General features: G+C 43.0%; 1 protein-coding gene across 3 annotated transcripts in view; it reads left to right on the forward strand.

Annotated features, from left to right (window-relative positions):
• The window catches only part of STIM1 (stromal interaction molecule 1), a 197466-nt gene that overhangs the window by 153207 nt on the left and 24937 nt on the right, over window positions 1-19322 (forward strand). For all 3 annotated transcript variants that reach the window (XM_065943987.1, XM_065943988.1, XM_065943989.1), the window contains exons 4-5: window positions 9062-9173; window positions 12428-12543. In XM_065943987.1, coding sequence (XP_065800059.1) covers window positions 9062-9173; window positions 12428-12543 — 228 coding nt within the window. The remainder of the gene's footprint in view (window positions 1-9061; window positions 9174-12427; window positions 12544-19322) is intronic.

The raw sequence follows: 19322 nt of genomic DNA on the forward strand, positions 1-19322 counted from the left end.
TCACTTACTAGTAGGATACCATCAGATTTTCAAATTAGACAGTGTGTCTGCTAGTAAAGAAAGTTTAATTTTTTTCTTTTCCAATCTGGATGCCTTTTAAAAATAGTTTTCTTATCTGATGGCCCTGGTTAGTATCTCCAGTACTGTGTTGAAGAGAAGCAGTAAGAGCAGACATCTTCATCTTGTTTCTCAGATTAAAGGGAAATCATTTAGTCTTTTACCATTAAATATAATGCTAAGTTGTGTCTGACTCTTGCGACCCCATGGACTGTAGTCTGCCAGGCTCCTCTGTCCATGGGATTCTCCAAGCAAGAATACTGGAGTGGGTTGCCATTTCCTTTTCCAGGGGATCTTCCTGATCCAAGAATCGAACCTGGATCTCCTGCATTGCAGGCAGATACTTTACCAACTGAACTACAAGGGAAGCTCTCAAATATAACATTAGCTGTTGTTCTTTGTTTGTTTGTTTTTGTTTGTTTGTTTTCTATAAAAACCTTTCGTCAGATCAAGGAAGCTACCTTCTATTCCTAGTTTGCTGAGAACTTTGATCAGGAATGGATGTTGGATTTTCTTTTTGAGTTTTCTTTATTTTATTTTTGGTTGTTCTGGGTCTTGGTTGCTGAATAGGTTTTTCTCTAGCTGCGGTGAGTGGGCGCTACTGTCTAGTTATGGTTTGTGGGCTTCTCATCGATGGATTCTCTTGTTGAGGAACACAGCTCTAGGGCTCGAGGGCTTCAGTAGTTGTGGCACATGGGCTCAGTAGTTGTGGCTCCCAGGCTCTAGAGCACAGGCTCAGTAGTTATGGCGCATGGACTTAGTTGCCCCGCAGCATGTGAAATCTTCCTGGATCAGGGGTAGAATCCACGTCTCCTACATTGGCAGGCAAATTCTTTACCACTGAGCCACCAAGGAAGTCCTGGATGTTGGATTTTATCCAGTGAGTTTTCAGAGTTGATTGCCTGGTTTTTCTGCTTTTGTTTGCTAATATGATAAATTATACTGACTGATTTTTCCATGTTAAACTAGTTGTATTCTTGGGATAAACCCCACTTGGTCGTTTGCTAAATATATGGTTGGATTTTACTTGTTAAAAATTTATTATTTTTATTTTTCTATTAAAATGTTTAAATTGAGATATAATTGATTTACAGTATTTTTGTTAGTTTCAGGCATACAGCATAGCAATTTTGTATTTTTTTTTTTTTTACAGATTGTCTCCATTAAAAGCTAATATTTCATATTTGCTAAAACTTTGTTTCAAACTTGTGGACATTTGTTAGGGGTTTAGGGATATTGGTTTGTCATTTTCTTTTCTTGTTTTATCTTTGATATCAGGATAATGCTGGCCTCATAAAATGAGTTGGGAAGTATTTGTCAATTTTCAGAAGACTTCATGTGGAATTGGTATATTTTTCCTTGAATATTTGGTAGAATTCACTAGTAAAGCAATTTGAGCCTGTTGTTTTCCTTGTGGGAAGGTTTTCTGTTTTCTTCTTTAAATTACAATATCAATTTCTTTCATTTGTTGTTCAGTCACTCAGTCATGTCCCACTCTTTGCAACCCCATGGACTGTGGCATATCAGGCTTCCCTGTTCATCACTAACTTCTGGTGTTTGCTCAAACTCATGTCCATTGAGTCGATGATACATCCATCCTTCTCATCCTCTGTTGCACCCCTCTCCTTCTGCCCTCAATCTTTCCCAGCACCAGGGTCTTTTCCAATGAGTCAGCTCTTTGCATTAGGTGGCCAAAGTATTGTTGGAGCTTCAGCTTCAGCATCAGTCCTTGCAATGGATATTCAGGACTGATTTCCTTTAGAACTGACTGGTTGGATCTCCTTGCAGTCCAAGGGACTCTCAAGAGTCTTCTCCAGCACCACAGTTTGAAAGCGTCAATTCTTCAGTGCTCAGCTTCTTTGTGGTTCGACTTTCATATCTGTACATGACTACTGGAAAAACCGTAGCTTTGGCTATACAGACCTTTGTTGGCAAAGTGATGTCTCTGCTTTTTAATATACTGTCTAGGTTTGTCATAGCTTTTCTTCCAAGGAGCAAGAGTCTTTTAATTTCATGGCTGCAGTCACTGTCCACAGTGATTTTGGAGCCCAAGAAAATAAAGTCTGTCACTTGGTTTCTATTTTTTCCCTATCTATTTGCCATGAAGTGATGCAACCAGATGCCATAATCTTAGTTTTTTGAATGTTGAGTTTTAAACTAGTGTTTTCACTCTCCTCTTTCACCTTTAGCAAGAAGCTCTTTAGTTCCTCTTCACTTTCTGCCATTAGAGTGGTGTCATCTGCATATCTGAGGTTATTGATATTTCTCCTGGAAGGCTTGACTCCAGCTTGAGCTTCATCCAGCCTGGCATTTCACATAATGTACTCTGCATATAAGTTAAATAAACAGGGTGACAATATACAGCCTTGACATGCTCCTTTCCCAATTTGAAACCTGTCTGTTGATCCATGTCTAGTTCTAACTGTTGCTTCTTGACCTGCATACAGGTTTTTCAGGAGGAAGGTGAGGTGGTCTGGTATTCCCATCTCTTTAAAAATTTCCCACAGTTTGTTGTGATTCACACAGTCAAAGATTTTAGTGTAGTCAGTGAAGCACAAAAGTAGATATTTTTCTGGAATTGTCTTGCTTTTCTATGATCCAATGGATGTTGGCTATTTGATCTCTGGTTCCTCTGCCTTTTCTAAATCCAACTTGTACATCTGGAAGTTCTTAGTTACCTGCCTTTTTATTTCTCCACCAGAATGCTTGAGGACATTATCTTACATGATTCCATATTTTTTAGAAAAATATATGTATTTGACTGTGTTGGGTCTTAGTCATGACACACGGGAGTTCATTGTGCCTTGCGAGGTGTTTAGTTGTGGCTAACAGACTCTCTAGTTGTGGCTCAGTAGTTGTGGTGTGCAGGCTTAGTTGTTCTGTGGCATGTGGGATCTTACTTCCCCGACCAGGGATGGAACCAAAGCAGATTGTTAACCATTGGACCACCAGGGAAGTCCCTATATGATTCCATTCCCTAAAGATATGATTCCATATCTTAACACACAGCACAGGAGCTGGCCCAGAGCAGGGATGTAGAAGACAGGAGTCTGCCTCTGTGTGATCTTATACAAGTTATTTGACTCATTCAACATTCCAAACTTTAGGTTCCCTTAATATTCTGCAGCCATGCTGCTAGTCTTTCTCTAATCTGGTCTCTGCTTCTTTTTGGATGGTGTTCACTCGTATGTTCTTTTGGACACTGGCAGAGCTGATTTTTGCCAGGTAGCCTGGTGGGTCTATCACATGAGTCCTAGGTAAAAGGGCCAGGTTCTTTTTGCAATAATGGTTTAAGGCTTGGTATTGATACCATGTAAGAAAACTAACATGGTATCTGCCTCGTTATAGGCTCAAATGGCAAACTGCTAGTGAGAGCCAGAAGGAAACCACTTAGAGAAAAATCACAAGTCTAGGCTACAAACTGTCTTTAGGGAGGGCCCCTTTGGTGAGATTCTGTAGGTGTCTTGGAATGCTGTCTCCTGAGTAGCCAGATAAGAATCTAGGCTTTGAGATGTCTTTTCTGACTCACTCTGGCAATCAGTCACTCCTTCCTCTGTGCTCCCACCTCATCCCATACATTGCTCTTACCTAGCACTTGTCACGCTGTATTATATTCATTTAATTTCATGTATGTCTCCTTCTCTAGAGAAGAGCCCTTGATTATGGAGATTATTCAGACTGAGCTCTGTATCTTGTAACCAACCAGGGATCTATTAGAGTAGAAGCCAGTGAAAGCTTAGTAAATGAATGAATGGTGATAATAATAGCTAATATTTTTTTTTAAACACTTACTGTATGCTAGGAACTTCTCATATCTTCACTACACTCTTATGATGTAGGAACTCTGATTCTCACCATTTTATAGGTGACAGAATGAGGTTGAAAAAAGTTTAGTAACTTGTCCATGACCTTACATCTAGTCAGTAGCAGATCTCAAAATCAACCCAAATCACTTGATTCCAGAGTCCAAATCCTTGACCATGGTGCTAGAGGTGACCAAATGGTTGACCAAAGACTGACCAAAGGCTGACTGAGTAACTAAGTAAGTGACTAACAGTTGTGTGAAAAAGAGGCAGAGAAGGTACTGGTAACCCTTCTGCCAGACATAGTTCATCTGGATTGTGAGTTTGAAACTACAAAGGTAAGTGAGGGCTCTATCTGGAGGCACCACTGGTCCATCAGGGGGAAAACATTATGATTCAGGAGCTCATTTCTTACTGCTTATTCTTCCTCTGACAAGAAAAAGGATTGGCCAAGGCCAGAGATCTGTTCTGGCATACCCCTGGAGGTATTGCTATAGCTCATGTGCTAGGGAGTAATACTTACTCTTCCATCTGCCTGAAATGCCCTTCCCTCAAGCATCTACATGGCTCAAAAACCAGTGGTTTCCAACTGAACAAGACAATCAACTGGGGTCAACAGGAGAATATAATAGTGTGTATTTCTATTATACTTATTTTTATCTCATTCTTTAAGTTTTATATGTTTTTACAATATACCTAATGTCAGTATATATATCTAATTTATAAATATATATTCATATATCATCATGTGTGTGTTTGAATTTTTTTACATGCAGATTATGTCATTTAAAATGTTGGAGACTACTAAGTTAGTCACCTTGTGCATCTCTTTTATGAAGGACTATGTGTTGCTGAAAACTGCAGGGGTTGGCCTTCTCTGATTCTGTGTAATATTGTTTGTCATTTTGCCCAGAGATGTAGTCTTTGATGTCTTTAGGAACCAAATGGACACGCTTAAGGGGATGAGAGAATCATGACTTTAGAAGACTGTCTCTTGCTTGCATGTCCTCCTGGGATTTGGTCATGTGAATCACTTGGCATCTCTCTCGGTACTAAGCTCTCTTGGCCAAATTCTGTCTCCTCTTACTGACAGCCACGGCTCTCTGGACTTGGTGTTGCCTTCTTCCTTACTTTGGGCCAGGGATTTTTCCCATTTTCTCTTTTGGAATGAGAAAGCAGAACAAGATTTTTAGCTTTTAGGCACTTGAGCCTTAGGAACAAGGTCCTGACGCCCCGCCTTGACTGAGTGGTGGGATATCATGCTGGGACACAGGGCTGCTCTCTGACAAGGACACAACTCACTCTGGCTTACTTTTTTCAGACTGTAGTGATTCTGAGTGGGCAACACCATACTGCCAAGCTTTACCTAGGTAGGGCATCTGCCAGGTAACAGAATAATATGTGGGCGCCAAGCCCAAAAAACTACTGCCTTGAGGTTTGTCCTAACATGTTGGAGTCTTTGTCCTTTTCCACAAAGCTTAGCTCTGTAGAGACTGACTATCCTCATTGGAGGTCTCCTTATAGACCTTCTGTCATGTGTTTATAACAGTGGTTCTCAGCTGGGGTCGGTTTTGTTCCCCAGGGTACAGTTGGCAGTATTTGGAGACAGTTTTGATTGTTATGATTGGCAGCATGCTACTGGCATCTGGTGGGTAGATGCCAGGGTTGTTAAATGTCGTACAGTGCATAGGGCAGCCCCCTGCAGCAAAGAATTAACCTTTCCAAAAGGTCAGTGCTGCAGAGACTGAGAAACCCGGGCCCAGACTGCAGTGTAGGGCACAAGCAGAGCAGTTTCTGCCTGCCAAGGGTCTATGCTCAGGCCTGTATCAGGGTGTCTTCCCTGTAGACAAAAGACTCTTGTGGCACTGCTGGCCTTGGACCTTTCAAGCAACAAGACATGACGTGGCCTTTCTACTCCATACGTCATGCTGGGCGAGGCCAAGCTCCTTTGACAATACAGGCAGGAGTGTGTTCCCTGCACTTTGCAGGTTGGCACTTGTCTGTCCACCTCACATCTTGTGCCACTCTGCTAGGTCTTCATTACCTAACACTCTGGATGATAGCAAGTGATCATGTTTACAGTGTATGTGGAGATGTATTCATTTTCAGGAATAAAAGACCAATCCATTGTACTTTCCTCAACACGTCTTTAGTGCCTGTTCTGTCATCCTTCCTTTCCTAAGCCCTATGATTTGAGCATATCTTTTGGAAATTAATCTCTCTTCCCTCCAATGTATTCTAGTCTGGAAATCAGAAGTTCAACCAAGCAGTGACTAAGCAATCTCCACCTGAGCCCCCAGGACCTTGTTTTCTAGGATGCAGTTGAGTGCACTAGATCTGCCTCATTTCCTCTCGCAGAACCTTTCCTGTTCTGTGAATGGTCTAAGCTACCTCCAAAGTCTCTTGGCTTTAGAACTTTTCTCCTGAGCCCGAGCGGTTTTTTGGGGACATGGAGAGATTAGAGTATTTTTGTCTTCCACTGTTTTGTTCTTTCTGAGTGTCTGCTTTATACCATGTGCTGGGCTCCACTGTAGGGGAGGAGAAGGATAAAGGGACAGGGTCCAGACTTGTAACTTCTCTAGTTTATGTAGAGTGACAGAAGCAACCTAAGATCTGAGGTGTGCCTACCAGAGGAATACCAGTAGCATCACTGACTCAGTAGACATGAGTTTGAGCAAACTCTCGGAGACAGTGAAGGACAGGGAAGCCTGGAGTGCTGCAGTCCATGGGGTCACAAAGAATCGGACATGACTGAGTGACTGAACAACAACCAGCACTCAAGCGTTTCAGAAGTGAACCTCCACTTGAGCTGTATATTTGTCTGGGAAGATTGTTGTTGCTGTTTGGTGGCACACATTCAGAACATCTGGAATGCCTCATTTAGGATAGTTATTCTTTGAGTAAATTCTTATTGATGCCACTGTATAAAAAGCACTATTTTAGAGACAAAGGGGGTAAGCAAAAATGAAGAGGACATGGTCCCTGCCTTCAATTTCTCCTGACCATTAAGGGGAAATTAGAAAGCATTCTCATGCAGGACAGTTTTGGGGAAAGATACAGATCTTAAAAGAGGACGGTAATAAATCTCACCATTTCATTCTGCTTCAAAACTTTTTTGGCTTCTTGCTGCTCACAGCAGTAGTTTTCAAACTTGAGGAATGTACAAATTCCTTTTAAGGGAAATCATTTATCTTGGGCCTGCAAAGCTGATTTTATTTAATAGCATTCAAATATGTACAAACATAAAATAAAGTTTAAGTTGCTATATAAAATTTGTGTACAAATATAATCAAACAAAAACACACCGGTACTTTAAATGAAAGCACATTTCAAATCCAATAAAATGACACATTTTTGCCGAAACCCAACTGCTCCCACCCAAGATTCTTTAAGTTCAGCATGACTTGTATTACTGGGTACTATATGGTGACTCAGTCCTCCCACTATTTTTCTCTATTCAAGCTCCTATGAAACTTTGTTTTATATAATGCATCATGATTTCATTTGACCTTTACTTGGCTTGAACATATTCCTTTTGCATTAAGTCCCCTTCTGTTCCTTTTTTGTTGATTCTTGACAAAGCATGGAGATAAATTTGTTATCTCTGTGGCTGAATACCACACAACTATTAAAAATATTTTTAAACTATTATTTTTATGGCTTTCCATTAAAAAAAAATCACAGTCTTATAATATTGAGGAAATGATTAAGTACAGTGGTCCACATATGTTGATGATGTGATTTGCCATATTATGAATGATCACTCAGCAATTGTTTCAGTTAGAATTGACTCCTGTTGTGACAGAAAATCTTTTCAACTTGATATAAGCAAAAGGAGAAATTTATTTTTTGCACAGAACTGAAAAATATACGAATAGGGCTAGCTATAGATACGATCTCATTCAGAGCTCAAGTGGTGTCATCTGGATCCATCTCTTGGCTCAGATTTGTATGAAGCTTTCCTGCAGTGTCAGGGAGAATATGTGTGTGTGTGTGTGTGTGTGTGTGTGTGTGTGTGTGTATCCTCCATATATATATTCTTATATACATTAAAGAATGTTATATACATATGATGTTTATGACATAATGGCCAGGGCAAGTCATAAAGCCAGACTGCTTGAAGTTCAATATTGGCTTTACCAGTTCCTGGCTGGATAATTTTGGGAAAGTTACATAACCTTTTTGTGCCTCAGTTTCTTCATCTATAAAATAGGGATAAAGTGGTATATATCCTTCACATAGTTGTTGAAAAGATTAGTGAGCTAATATATGTGAAATGCTTAGCACGGTACCTGTTATAAAGTAAGTGCTATGTAAATGATGGATTCTATTAGTATCATTTTATTATTATTATAAAAATATATAATATAGTAATTCAGGATTATTTTATCCCATATACACCAGGATAGTACAAGAAAAAAATCCATTCCCTATCAGTTCAGTTCAGTTCAGTTCAGTTCAGTTGCTCAGTCGTGTCTGACTCTTTGTGACCCCATTGACTGCAGCATGCCAGGCTTCCCTGTCCATCACCAACTCCTGGAGCTTGCTCAAACTCATGTCCATTGAGTCGGTGATGCCATCCAACCATCTCATCCTCTGTCGTCCCCTTCTCCTCCAGCCTTCAATCTTTCCCAACATCAGGTTCTTTTCCAAGGAGTCAGTTCTTTGCCTCAGGTGGCCAAAGTACTGGAGCTTCAGCTTTAGCATCAGTCCTTCCAGTGAATATTCAGGGTGGATTTTCTTTAGGATTGACTGATTTGATCTCCTTGCAGTCCAAGGGACTCTGAAGAGTCTTCTCCAACACCACAGTTCAAAAGCATCAATTCTTTGGCACTCAGCTTTCTTTGTAGTCCAACTCTCACATCCATGCATGATCACTGGAAAAACTATAGCTTTTACTAGATGGATCTTTGTCGGCAAAGTAATGTTTCTGCTTTTTAATATACTGTCTAGATTGATCATTGGTCATAGCTTTTCTTCTAAGGAGCAAGCGTCTTTTAATGTCAAGGCCGCAGTCACCATCAGCAGAGATTTTGAAGCCCAAGGAAACAAAAAGTATTGTATATATTCCTTTCGTAGTTAGGATTTTATGGGAGAAAACACATAGACGTGGTGACTGTTAAGGTCACTGTGACTATGACAGCAAGTTGCAAGCATTGCTTGCATTCCGGAATCATGGCTTTACTTATCTCTTCCTGCAGTATACAACTGGACCGTGGATGAGGTGGTGCAGTGGCTGATCACATATGTGGAGCTGCCTCAGTATGAGGAGACCTTCCGGAAGCTGCAGCTCAGTGGCCATGCCATGCCAAGGTCAGGAAGGGAGTGGGTTTTTTCACTTGGGGTGTAGGGAATGGGCTGGGGTTGGCCTGCCTTCAGGTTGTTCTCATGTGTTAAATGAAGTTTCACTCCTTTCGGGGCAGAATCTGTAGACTTCTCTTCTCACATTTATTGTGCACTTGCTATAAAGCATAAAGGGCACTTCACATCTATTCTCTTATTTAATATTTCTATCAATCCTGGGAAGAGTACTAATGGCTACCATTTATTGAGTACTTAGTACATGCCAGGCACTCTACTCAGCACTTTATATACAGTATCATTTAATGCTTACATCAGTCCTGTAAGGTAGGTATTATTGTGTCTAGGTGATAAACCTGGCTAAGTAACTTTTCCAAGGTCACATGGCTAGTTAGAGGCGAAACTGTGATTTGAACCTGGATCTGGGTAGACTTCAAAGCCTGTGCTGCTTCTCTTTTCTTCTGCTGGCACCACCCCCCACCCCCCGCCAGCAGCTGTCTCTTTCATTGTGCCCCAGGGCTCCTTTAACTTCCCCTGAATTACCCATATACAGTTTATCTACTCAAAAAATGGTGCAGAGATGGGGGCCAACTAGCATTGGCCCCAGCCTCCTCTCTGAAATGACTGTTCCAACAACTGTTGTGTCCTAACTCTGCCTCTCTTACAGATAAAGTATGCTAGGACTTGAGGTGGTGTGGGGAGGGGCTAGAGTACTGCTTGGACTTCTTGTTATGTCAACTAGTGCCATATGTCATCCAGTGATTAATCCATTTACTTAGTTATTCAAACGATATTTATTGGGGACCTGCTCTGTGCCAAGCACTTGTGCTGGGTGCTGGGAATAAAGATGGCAACAAGCCCTCAAAGGGCTTACTGTCTGGTAAGTGTTCATTATGTATAATCTGTCATCTTATTATGTAGGTGCATCTGGTTATGAACTTCAGCAAAGGGAAAAGGGGAAGGTGAAGCTGTTGGAATGTCCACACATTGCAGCCTCCAGCCATAGAGCTCCTAGGCACTGCTGTCCAGGCTTAGCTGAGCTGGCTGGTCCCTCCTCTGCTGCCTGCAGCCTCTTCTTCATGGCTTCTCCCTACTCTGGAGAGAGTAATAATCTTAATGTTTGTACATCCCTTTATAGAGTTTCTTTCCTACCTGTTATTTCAGTTGATTCCCACTATTCTGGGAGGAAGGAATTATTATCCCAACCTTTGGGCAAGCAAACTGAATTTCAAATATTTTATGATTTATCAAAACCTGTAAGTTGCAGAGCTGGGATTTGAACTTAGGTCTGGCTGGTTCTAAATGCCCTGCTTTTTTCACTGCATCTTCTTCTTGCCCCATGTAGTTGAAAATAGGCATCCTGGAAATACTCAGTTTAGTTCTATTTAACAACACTTTACCAAGCATACCCTGTGCCATGCTCCCTCCTGGGCCCTGAGGACAAAGAAACACATCAGACCCCACATTTGCCTTGAGGAACTCCATGTTTAGTGGAAGAGACAGACAATTAGACAGATGATTGACCATGAAGCTCCAGGATTTAGGTTCTTTCTTAGGGAAATAGCAGTATTACCTTGTGGATCCCTGACCCACGCCATTTTGAAGAATGGCAATGGCTTGGATTAAACTGGAAAACATAGATGAGGAATCATTTCTCAGGTAGTGAGCTCACTTAGCCGTTCTGTGACTAGGATTAGATCTGAGACCAGACCCAGCCAGGCTGGGCACAGGGGTAGAGGAAGCCAAACTGTGGTACCTCAGTGACAGTAGGAAGTGTGGAACCTTCAGAGCAGGGAATGTGGGGTGGAGTGGGGGTGTTTTTCTAGGCCTCTCACTAGGCAGCATGGTATAATAGGATGAATCTAGCAAATTTGGGTTGAATCCTGCCATTGCCACTTACTTGCTGTGTGACTTTGGGCAAATTACTTATCATTAAGTCTCAGTTTTCTTATCTGTAAAGTGGAGCTAATAAAAGAACTGGGTTCCTAAAGTGTGGGGACTAAATGAGGTATTGTATGTAAAGTCTCAGAATAGTATGAGATATACAGCTGCTTAATAAATCTTAGTTCCTTTCTCATTTCTTGTTGCTTAGAAATTCATAGGTTTCTTGACAAATAGAGTGTAGAAAAGGTGATACTTACTTTGATCAGTTAGATGAAAGCCAGTACACTTGTTAGAAGTGCTCTAAAGAGAGCACCAAGAACTCCCAAGTTTGTAGGAAGCATGTGATTTACTTAAGTTTACACAGAAGGAAACTGAGGCCCCAGGGAAGAGATTAAGCAGCATATGTCAGACAAGTGAGTCATTGATGGAGCTGGGGCCAGAAGATGGATCTCCTGACCATCCCCACCCCTACCCCACCCTCACCCACAGCAGGCTATCTCACTGCCTGTTTTATAGATGGGCTTGGTTGCTTCCCAGGACTGGAGAAAGAAGTAACTGAGCCTGCATGCCCAGGCAGGAGTGTGAATGACACACTGATGTCAGAAGCTTCTCTCTATCTAGGGAAGCAGAGCTCTGAATCAGAAAAGAGCGCAAAACGTAGAATAGTAGATCATGCTCACCTGTGGGGCCCAGACCAGTGGGTTTTCAGCCTTTCATGTCTTATATTCCTCTCCCCTCTATACCCACTAAATTCGAGCAGAAGAGAAACAAAGTCCAGTTTTTCCTATACCATTTCCTTGTTTACAGGTCCTCTCATTAAGTTATTATTAACAGTATGATTGAAGAACATAAAAAATATAGTAATGTGATTGGGAGTCAATTACTGTTACTCAAATACACGATGACAAGGCTAATGCAATGCTCTTTGTCAGCAGATTTATATTTAATGACAGTTAGGATCAGGTAAATTCAGAGGCCCTCAGAATCACTGGGTCATGTGGCGTAACATTTTGACCTGGGCTGGACAGGAGAATGCATTTACAGATGGTGGGAGTGTGGAGACAGGTGTTTGGTGGATAATCCCTGGGAGGAGAAGCACAACGGGAAATTTACAGTTGAGTATGGGAATGGTCACAGAAATATGACATTCAGGAGATGATGGACATGGGGAGAAAGGTGAACAAACTCTTGGTGAATGTTTTGTGCTCCCTTTACTGCTTGTTGAGATCCTCTGGTGTAGACTCCAGATGCTAGAGTGCAGAGGGGAGAAAGCACCAGGAGCTAGAAGTCATGGAAGTGTTCCTGGAGGAGGTGGGTAATCCTACTAGGGTCCTTCCTGCTTTGCCAGCAGGGAACTGAGCCCCTACTCTTTGCCCCTACAGGCTCGCTGTAACCAATACCACCATGACAGGGACTGTGTTGAAGATGACAGACCGGAGCCATCGGCAGAAGCTGCAGCTGAAGGCCCTGGACACGGTGCTCTTTGGGCCTCCTCTCTGTGAGTCCTGGGGAGAGGGAAGGCTGCTGATGTGCCATGGACCCCAAAGCTGGGTTGAGGTCCTGGGTCTGCCCCAAAGGGATAAGATGAATATTCTAGAGAGGTACATTGGAAGGTTAAAGAAGGCATTCTATAAAAGAGGTGGCATGTGACCTTTGCTTTTAAAGATAGGTAGGGCTTTATTCCATTGAGGAGGCAGGAGACGGCAGGCTAGGTGGAGAAAACAACCTGAGTGAGAATACAGACACTAAATATGAATGGTATGCTTGGGGATAACAACCTGAAGGGGGCTGATTGCCGTCTAGCTCTTCCTGCTGTCACTGTGGCCGTGCAGAGGCCATGGGCTGATTGCTGAACATTTCATGTCCTTGAACAACCAAACAGGGCTAAGCAGGCTTTCACTGAAGCAACAGAGATACACTTAGACTAGGGCAGGTTGGTCTCTTCAGCCCAGGGTCAGTTGAGGGGATTAGGTGCTTCAGCTCCTGAACATCTGTTAGGTGGGAATGATCAACCTTGCCATCCTTTTATATTCTAAGTGAACTCAACACAGAGTAGTAAGATTTCTTAGAAAATTCGCCTTGACCAGAAGGCTCTTAGGGCCTACTCTGTGTCCTTTGGGAGCTGTTGGCACCAGCCTGACCCCAGCGGAGTATGCCAGCAGCAGGATACTGTGAAGCCCAACACCAGTTGAGAGAAGCCGCCGGCAGGCAGGGTCAGTGGCAGTGTGACATTTCCCTGTCTCTGCATTTGGCTTGACAAGTGCCCAAGCTGATGTCTCAATAGAGGTGGATAGGTGCATACTTTTTTGGTTTAAGAAAGCTTTAACAGAGTTTATTTTTATTATTTTTTAAGATTTATTTATTTTAGTTTTTGGCCACAGGGCTTGTGGGATCTTAGTTCCCCAACCAGGGATCAAACTCAGGCCCACAGCAGTGAAGGCCTGAGCCCTAACCACCAAGAAATTCCCTATTTTTATTTTTTAATTTAAAACATTAGAAAAATTTTTTTTCTCTTTTAGCCATGGCATATGGGATCCTAGTTCCCTTACCTGGGGTTGAACCCATGCCACTGCAGTGGAAGCACAGAGTCTTAACCATTGAACCGCTGGGGAAGTCCCTAGACTATTTTTTTGAGTAGATTTAGGTTCACACCAAAATTGAGTGGAAGGTACAGAGATTTTCCATACACTTCTGCCCCCATACATGCATAGCCTTCCCCATTAAAAACCACAGTGGTACATTTGTAACAACTGCTGAACCTACACTGACACAGCCTTATCCCCCAGAGTCCATAGTTTACATTAAGATTCACTCTTGGTGTTGTGTAGTCTGTGGGTTTGGACAAACGTAAAATGACTTGTATCCACCTGTGTGGTGTCAGACAGAATGGTTTTTCACTGCCCTGAAGATCCTCTGTGGTCCACCTGCAATCACTGATTTTTTTTTACCTCTCCATAGTTTTGTCTTCTTCAGAAGTTCTATACCTTTTGTAAGTGTGAAACAGAGCAACATGGGAGAAGACCATTTTCATCTGCTTTGTTGCCTTTTTTGGTCCTGTTTTATGTGCTTAGTCACTCAGTCATGTCCAACTCTTTGCAACCCCATGGACTGTAGCCCGCCAGGCCTCTCTGTCTATGAGGATTCTCCAGGCAAGAATACTGTAGTGGGTTGCCATGCCCTCCTCCAGGGGATCTTTCCGACCCAGGGATCGAACACAGCTCTCCTGCATCACAGGCGGATTCTATACTGTGTAAGCCACCAGGGAAGCCTTTTTGATCCTAGAACACATTTTTTTCTTATCATCATTCATTTATAAGTTTTGAATAAATGACACAATGAAGGTTCTACTCTTAATGTGAGGCCCACCCTCTGTACTGAGCAATGGCTTTTTATTCATCCACCAGCATTTATAAAGCACCTACTGTGCACCACTAAATGACAGAGTCTCTTCTCTCAAGAAGTTCCGTCTAAATGAAGATTGGCGTGTCAACAAATTCAGTAAATGGTCAACAGATACAGTGGTAGAACAGTCGTGTAAGTCAGATGGGAGTTCAAAGTAGGGAGGAGTTTTCAGTTGGAGACCAAGAAGTTTTATGGAGAGGATCACTCTTGAGCTGACTCTTGAAAAATGGGAAGTTGCCTTGTTAAACTTTCTTTATTAACAGCCTGCCCCCCTCTCTTTATATACACCAGCAAAAATGTTTATACCAGAAGAATCAAACTCAGCAGTGAAAGCTAGGTTATTTTTTCAGAGGCTCTCCCATGTCACCCTGCAGTTAGGGGAGGCCTTTGGTAGCCTGAAATCTTCTTTAGTCTTCTGAGATATACTAATAGACCATTAACACAGCTAATGCTAGCAGTAAAGAACCCACCCGCTAGCACAGGAGATGTAAAATGTAAGAGATGTGGGTTTGATCCCTGGGTCAGGAAAATCCCCTGGAAAAGGAAATGGCACCCCACTCCAGTATTCTTGCCTGAAGAATCCCATGGACAGAGGAGCCCAGGGGGCTATAGTCCATAGGGTTGCAAAGAGTCAGACACGACTGAAGCAACTTAGCACACATATGGTCTGTATCGAAATAGTATTTACCATATCTGAAAGGGTGTGTTAAAAACAGGTTAAAGTAAGTAAGAATTGCAAATGGAAAAATCAGTTAGATCTAGAGAGCATGAGAATCAGAATCCTGGGTACATGGTACTGGGTCCCAGAGGTCAGAGCCAGCAAGGGGAACCCCAGTGAATTGGGTTAGGCTGATACCAGGACAGGAGTATCTTCTCCTAGATTCATTTAGCCTCTAGGTTGCCTGTGACCTAATCTAAGGGAGGTCAGAGGTCAGCAGAAAACTCTTTCTGAGGTAGGCAGAGCAGAGGTACTAGAGTTAAGAAGATACTTGACACCCACTAGGATAGCTACAATAAAAGTGAAAAGAGGGAAGAACAGAAAGTAAGTGTTCGCAGGGATGTGGAGAAATTAGAACACTTGTACATTTCTAGTGATAATGAGGAAGGTTCAGCTACCTTAGAAAATAGTCTCATTATTCCTCAAAAAGTTAAACATAGTTACCATATAACTCAGTGATTCCATACCTAGGAATGTACCCCAAAATTGAAAACAGGTACTGAAACAAGTACGTGTACATGACAGCACTATTCACAATAGCTAAGGTGGAAGCAACCCATATATACATTGATGGATGAATGGATAAATAGTCATAGTGTATAAACGCAATGAAATATAACTCAACTATAAAAAGAAGTGAAGTTTTGATTACATGCTACAAGAACATGTATGATTCCATTTATATGCAATATTCAGAATAGATAAATCCATAGGGATCAAATTAAGATTGGTGGCTGGCAGGGGCTAGAGTGAGTGGGAAATGGGAAGTGACTGGTAATGGTTATGAGATTTCTTTTGGGGTAATGATTAAGGTTCTAAAATTAATTGTGCTGATGGTTGCACAACCTTGTGAATACACTAAAATCACTGAATTGTTTCATTTAAAAGAATGAATTTTAGAGTATGTGGATTATATCTCCCATCGTCATCATCATCATCTTTATTACAACTTGATTTTTTATAACCTTTAGACTTCCATTTAGAGAACTTCTTATAAACCTAGGGAAGCACCTTGGTCTCTTTTCAAAATTGCCACTCACTGTGTGACCTTGTGTAGGTTGTTTTTCTCAGTATATATTTGCTGATTTGTATCATGAAACGACTGAACTGAAGGATCCTTATGACTCCTTTCAGCTGTGACATTCCATGATTTTGGGGAGAAACCCTTTGGTTGATAAGGATTCTGTGTAAAAGATAGGAGGCCTGTTCTTTCCCCCTACTGCCTGTATCCTGTACTTTTAGGACTTCTCTGTTCAGCCCTTGTCTTATCATGTGACCTTTGACAGTTCACTTCTCCTGCCTAGACTTGGCTCCCCTCATCTGTGAAATGGTCTTGGTTATTGAGGCTCTTACTGGCTCTCTCATTCAAGAGCTCAGATAGAATTGGTGTCCTCCTGGGAGCTAAGATGAATCCAGCAGGTGTCCTGATGGCAGAGATTGTTTTTTATACTTTCCTGCTGATACTTCTTAAAGAAAAACTTATAAAATTGCCAGCTGGAACCTAAGGAAGATACTAGGAAGCTCTTTGCCAGGAGACTTCTGCAAGAGTGGGCCACCCCTGGTGGGCGCCTGAAGAGAATCCCTTGACCTGTGTCCCCTAGGTTCTGTTTTCCTATTTGCACATGGACTAAAACCCCTAGTCAGTGCTCTTCCCTGACCAGCACCCATGCAGGATTTCGAGTGATGGCCTGTGCTAGCTTGGACCTGGGTTCTGCATCCAGGGTGGGCTGTTAAGGCTGTGGTCTCAGGCCTCCCCATTGGCTTGCAGTGAACTCCCCCTGAGCACCTGGGCTGGCTTCAGTTGCCAGTTGTGGCTACCTTGCCCAGTCTTAATGAAATCCCACTGCCGGTCTGAGGCTTGAGAAATTGCAAATCACAATTTTGTTTACAGTAGCTGGGGGGTCTGCTGAGTGAGTGGATCCATCTGCCCGCAGCAGCCTCAGAGCTTGGGAAGAGGGAAGGAGGATCAGACTGGCTCAGCCTGGAGTCCTGACCGTGGAATACAGCTCGGCCCTCCCTGCGTGGGCCACAGAGCAGCGCAGGTGTTTCCCGTCTTTTCCGCCAGCAGAGCTGGCTCTAGGCTGGCCCAGTTGGGGCTCTCCTGACAGTGCCGGTGGCCAGGTGTCAGGTGTGCTCTGAGACACAGAGCCCCAAAGACAGTGTTCACTTTGGGGTCTCAGCTGATCTCTCATTATGGCAGCAAATGAGTCACTGAGGGAGAAATTGAGGCTCAAATGAGGCGAGTTTTAAACAGCAGAGCCATGACTCAAACCTAGGTTTTTAGCTTATATTTCAGCTCTCTTTTCTACTGTATTATCCCACCCTCCACTTTTGTTAGAGGAGACAAGATTAAGATTCCCAGCTCTGAAATCAAACAGACTGGTTCTATCACCCAGTCACTTGGTGACCTTGAGCACATTCCTAAGGTTCTCTGTGTCCCAGTTTTCCCTAAGTGGTAGCTGCTGCTGTTAGTGTGTGTCACTGTCTTGGGCTCAGGGCTGGGTGCCCTTTGTGCTGTTAGCAGTGCTGAGAAAGGTGCAGAAAGAGGCTGCACAGTAATCATGGGGCTTGGGGGACTTGTGAAGAGGAAAAGACAAAGACTGCACCTTGTCTTCCTTCCATAGCGCCTCAGGTAATAGGGGAAGTCATCAGTGAGCAGGAGGGGCTGCCTGTCTGGCCCAGCCTGCTCTGTTCGTACCCACTTTCTGCTTGTTATGATCCTTCTCTAGGATGCCTTTCCAGCCTCTTCCTGGGCATGTTAACCCTTCCCTCTTACTTTCCAATTTCCTCTGGGGATCCACAGCCCTTTGTACCTGCTTGTTTGTTTGTTATTTCAGATTGCCCTCTCTTTTATTGAAAGTATAATTGGTTATACTAGTACAATATTGTGTTAGTTTCAGGGGCACAGAAAAGCAATTGTATCTGCTTTCTGTATAACAATCTGTTTTCCTGTTTTTCTTTAAACTGGAAACTCCTGAGGTAGACACAGCTTTGTTCATCTGTCATCGCCACTCAGACTCAGCGTTAAGGCCTAGCAAGGAGGAGGTGCCAGGAGATGAATGCTGGAAGTTACACAGAAGGAAGCTGGGCCCCTCCAGAGCTACAGGCTTGAGGGAGGTAGGGGAAGAGTATGGCTCAGTTTAACTGTGGGGAGAACTGCTTCCTGTGTAGTGTCTGTGCACAGGTGGGGCAGCTAAGGTACTTTTTGGGGGCTATAACCAGAAGAAAGGAGGGCCCAGAAATATTTTTTACAGGTTAAACAGACACCTCAGCCTAGAAGGCTGTGTAAATGGCGAAAGAAATTCCTAGCACGTACTGTGGCAGTGAGGGGTAAGTATCTGTATCTGTCAGGCACAGGGGACTGTGGGCAGTAGAGACGCAGACAGAATACATGGGGAGAGGGGATTCCAGAAAGTGATAATTATTGGAGCCTCACATTCTCACCCTGAAAACTGGCACCCTGAAAATTCTATCACTCCGCACTCTGTTCACATGTCAGCATCTCATTTGTTTACACCCTCCTCCCTTGCCTCAAGCCTGATTGTGTTAACAGTTGACCTCATTTTGCTAAAATCTATTTGTAGCACTCAGGCTGGGAATTTTGCCACCCTCTGGCTCCCCAGGCCCTAACCAGCTTCCCTGGGTTAGTTCTGTTCATCTCGCTGGCCATGTCTGCTCTCATGCAACTTCCGTGGTTTCTCTGTGCTGTGTTCACTGGTGACAGGGGGAGTCAGAGCTGAGTTCCGGTAGAGGCTGTGAGGACAACTCGCCAGACTCTTCTTCTTTTCTTTAATTTATTTTAATTGGGGATAATTACTTTACAATATTGTGATGTTTTTGCCGTACATCATCTGAATCAGCCCTAGGCATACAAATGTCCCCTCCTCCTTAACCCCCTCCCATCTCCTTCCCCACCCCATCCCTCCAGGTTGTCACAGAGCACCGTCGCCGGGCTCTCTGCATCATACATCAAACTCCCACTTTGCCAGACTCTTCTTGTTCGCAGGAGCTGGTATTTGCCTTCTATATGCACTTTATATTATACCTCCCCTTTCCTGTTAGAACCTCCCTTTCTTCTTCCTTTTTGCCTCCTTTCCACCTTTGCTAAGTGCCTGCTCTGGTCAGGCTCTATGCTAAGTGTGAGGCTACAGAGGTAA

This window comes from Muntiacus reevesi, chromosome 9 (assembly GCF_963930625.1).
Source record: "Muntiacus reevesi chromosome 9, mMunRee1.1, whole genome shotgun sequence".
NCBI lineage: Eukaryota > Metazoa > Chordata > Mammalia > Artiodactyla > Cervidae > Muntiacus > Muntiacus reevesi.